The following is a 1,819-nucleotide window of genomic DNA, read 5'->3' as shown; positions in this document are numbered from 1 at the left end:
ATACTGCTGATGTCACCACCTGCGAACATTGCAAATTGGTGTGTATTTAACACTTTAAATGACACTATGATTCTGTGAACGTATCTTCTAGTTCGTAGAATGTGTTAATGGTTATCATTTAGTAGTAGTTTTTCAAACGAAATCTCGATAAATGTTTGCTTATGTTAAGATGTTTCGATTATGAATGGATCTCCGTTGCAAAATAGGAAATCTGTCACTTTGAGGCCGAATTGATTTGTTTATTCCTTCTCAGGATAGAATTGTACCTAATCTATAATAATTAATTCCAATCTAGATATCGTATTATTTATTTATTCAGCATTTATTTACTGTCTCACTTCTCTATTTATTTCAGAAATTCTGCAAACTATGCTGGTCTCAACATATGGAGGATATGCGGGTTCAGATAGGCTCCATCTTGAAGCAACTTGATTCTGCCGCTAATAGACTTGAACATAAGATTGAATATTACAAGGTACATAACTTTATTGACTAGTGCTATCGCAATAAACAATGTGTCATGAACTGCAATCATTATATCTAATATCAATAAAGATAAGATATTGGTAAAAAATAAAAAACTTAAATCGATATAATTTATGGTTACAATAGAGCCAGAAATAGCATCTTTTGGATGAATGTATTTGCTTGGACCAATACCACGACCACACAGAAGACAGGTGAAGTGGAATTAATCCCACGTATAGTATGATAAGTGTGTGTTGGCCTAATTTAAGTCTTTTGCCCCTTTCAACGTACAAGAAAAGGATGGGGAAGAAGTAGATTAGATGAGGGAGGGGACGCATAGATAGCGGAACTGTCCTCTTTCTGTACGTCTCCTTCTCTGTAGATTATTACTAGGAAACACATCTACCAATGTGGTTATCTAAGGACAAGTCAATACTATTTTGACGAATTTCCAGGATCGTTGCGAGCGTATCATGGAACAAATAAATATTGTAACTGAGGAAAAAATTAATGCAATACTTGAAGCTAAAGAGAATTTACTGCAAGTAGCTGGCGAGCTGACGAAGGCTGGAGACATGTCCGCACTCGCACTGCAATCCTCTTTGCAAGAAGCGAAGGAAGTCGCCACTAAGGCTATGACTGCTAACGAGCCAGTTGACGACAATGATAAGGTTAAAACATGATTATGTTAAACTAACTGTTCCGATTGTTACTCTGATAACGTAGCTTTTTATGGTGAAAGAATTTTTGACAGCCAAGTAGTTTTTGAGTTATTTCAATCCAAAAAAAAATTCAAATCTTTCCTGTTATTAATGGTATAGATAACTATAAAGACTTGGAATCTTGTAAATTCAGTTTTTTAAAGACCAAATCTTACAATCGATGTCATTAAATTGAAGATTTTTGAAGGATTTAAAAGTGAAAAACGATGAATATTCCAACAACAACCAGGTTTTACAAATGCTACTGCAATTCTTAAATCAGTTTAGTTGGTTTATTACAAAAATCTTCATAGACAAAAATGGAACGAGATTTTGTATTTGGCCCTAAAATAAATCGCTAGAGACAAATTGGTGAAAACTTAGAATTACCGAATTTTTAAGATTTTCGTCACCATGCTTATGATAAAAGTATCAAACTGTGCCTGGTTCACACTTGGTCAGTATAGTTAGACAGTAGTGCAGACCTGGATTGTATAGACTTACTGGCGCTACTTAATGATATGCCAGTTGAACGCCAGTACATTCTTTGAACTTTGAACCGGAGCCCCTAAATACCAGCTTCTTCCTTTCGACCGCGTGCAGCGACGTGCCACTCGAATCGTCAACGACCGGGGTCTCACCGATCGGCT

General features: G+C 35.9%; 1 protein-coding gene across 1 annotated transcript in view; it reads left to right on the top strand.

Moving 5' to 3' along the window:
• The window catches only part of LOC106102103 (RING finger protein nhl-1-like), a 7,624-nt gene that overhangs the window by 2,750 nt on the left and 3,055 nt on the right, over positions 1–1,819 (top strand). The window contains exons 4-6 of the mRNA XM_013281512.1: positions 3–38; positions 356–475; positions 924–1,139. Coding sequence (XP_013136966.1) covers positions 3–38; positions 356–475; positions 924–1,139 — 372 coding nt within the window. The remainder of the gene's footprint in view (positions 1–2; positions 39–355; positions 476–923; positions 1,140–1,819) is intronic.

This window comes from Papilio polytes, unplaced genomic scaffold, assembly GCF_000836215.1.
Source record: "Papilio polytes unplaced genomic scaffold, Ppol_1.0 DF823923.1, whole genome shotgun sequence".
Taxonomy (NCBI): Eukaryota; Metazoa; Arthropoda; class Insecta; order Lepidoptera; family Papilionidae; genus Papilio; species Papilio polytes.
The sequence above is the reverse complement of the archived record's forward strand: the minus strand, read 5'-3'. Positions and strand labels throughout refer to the sequence as shown.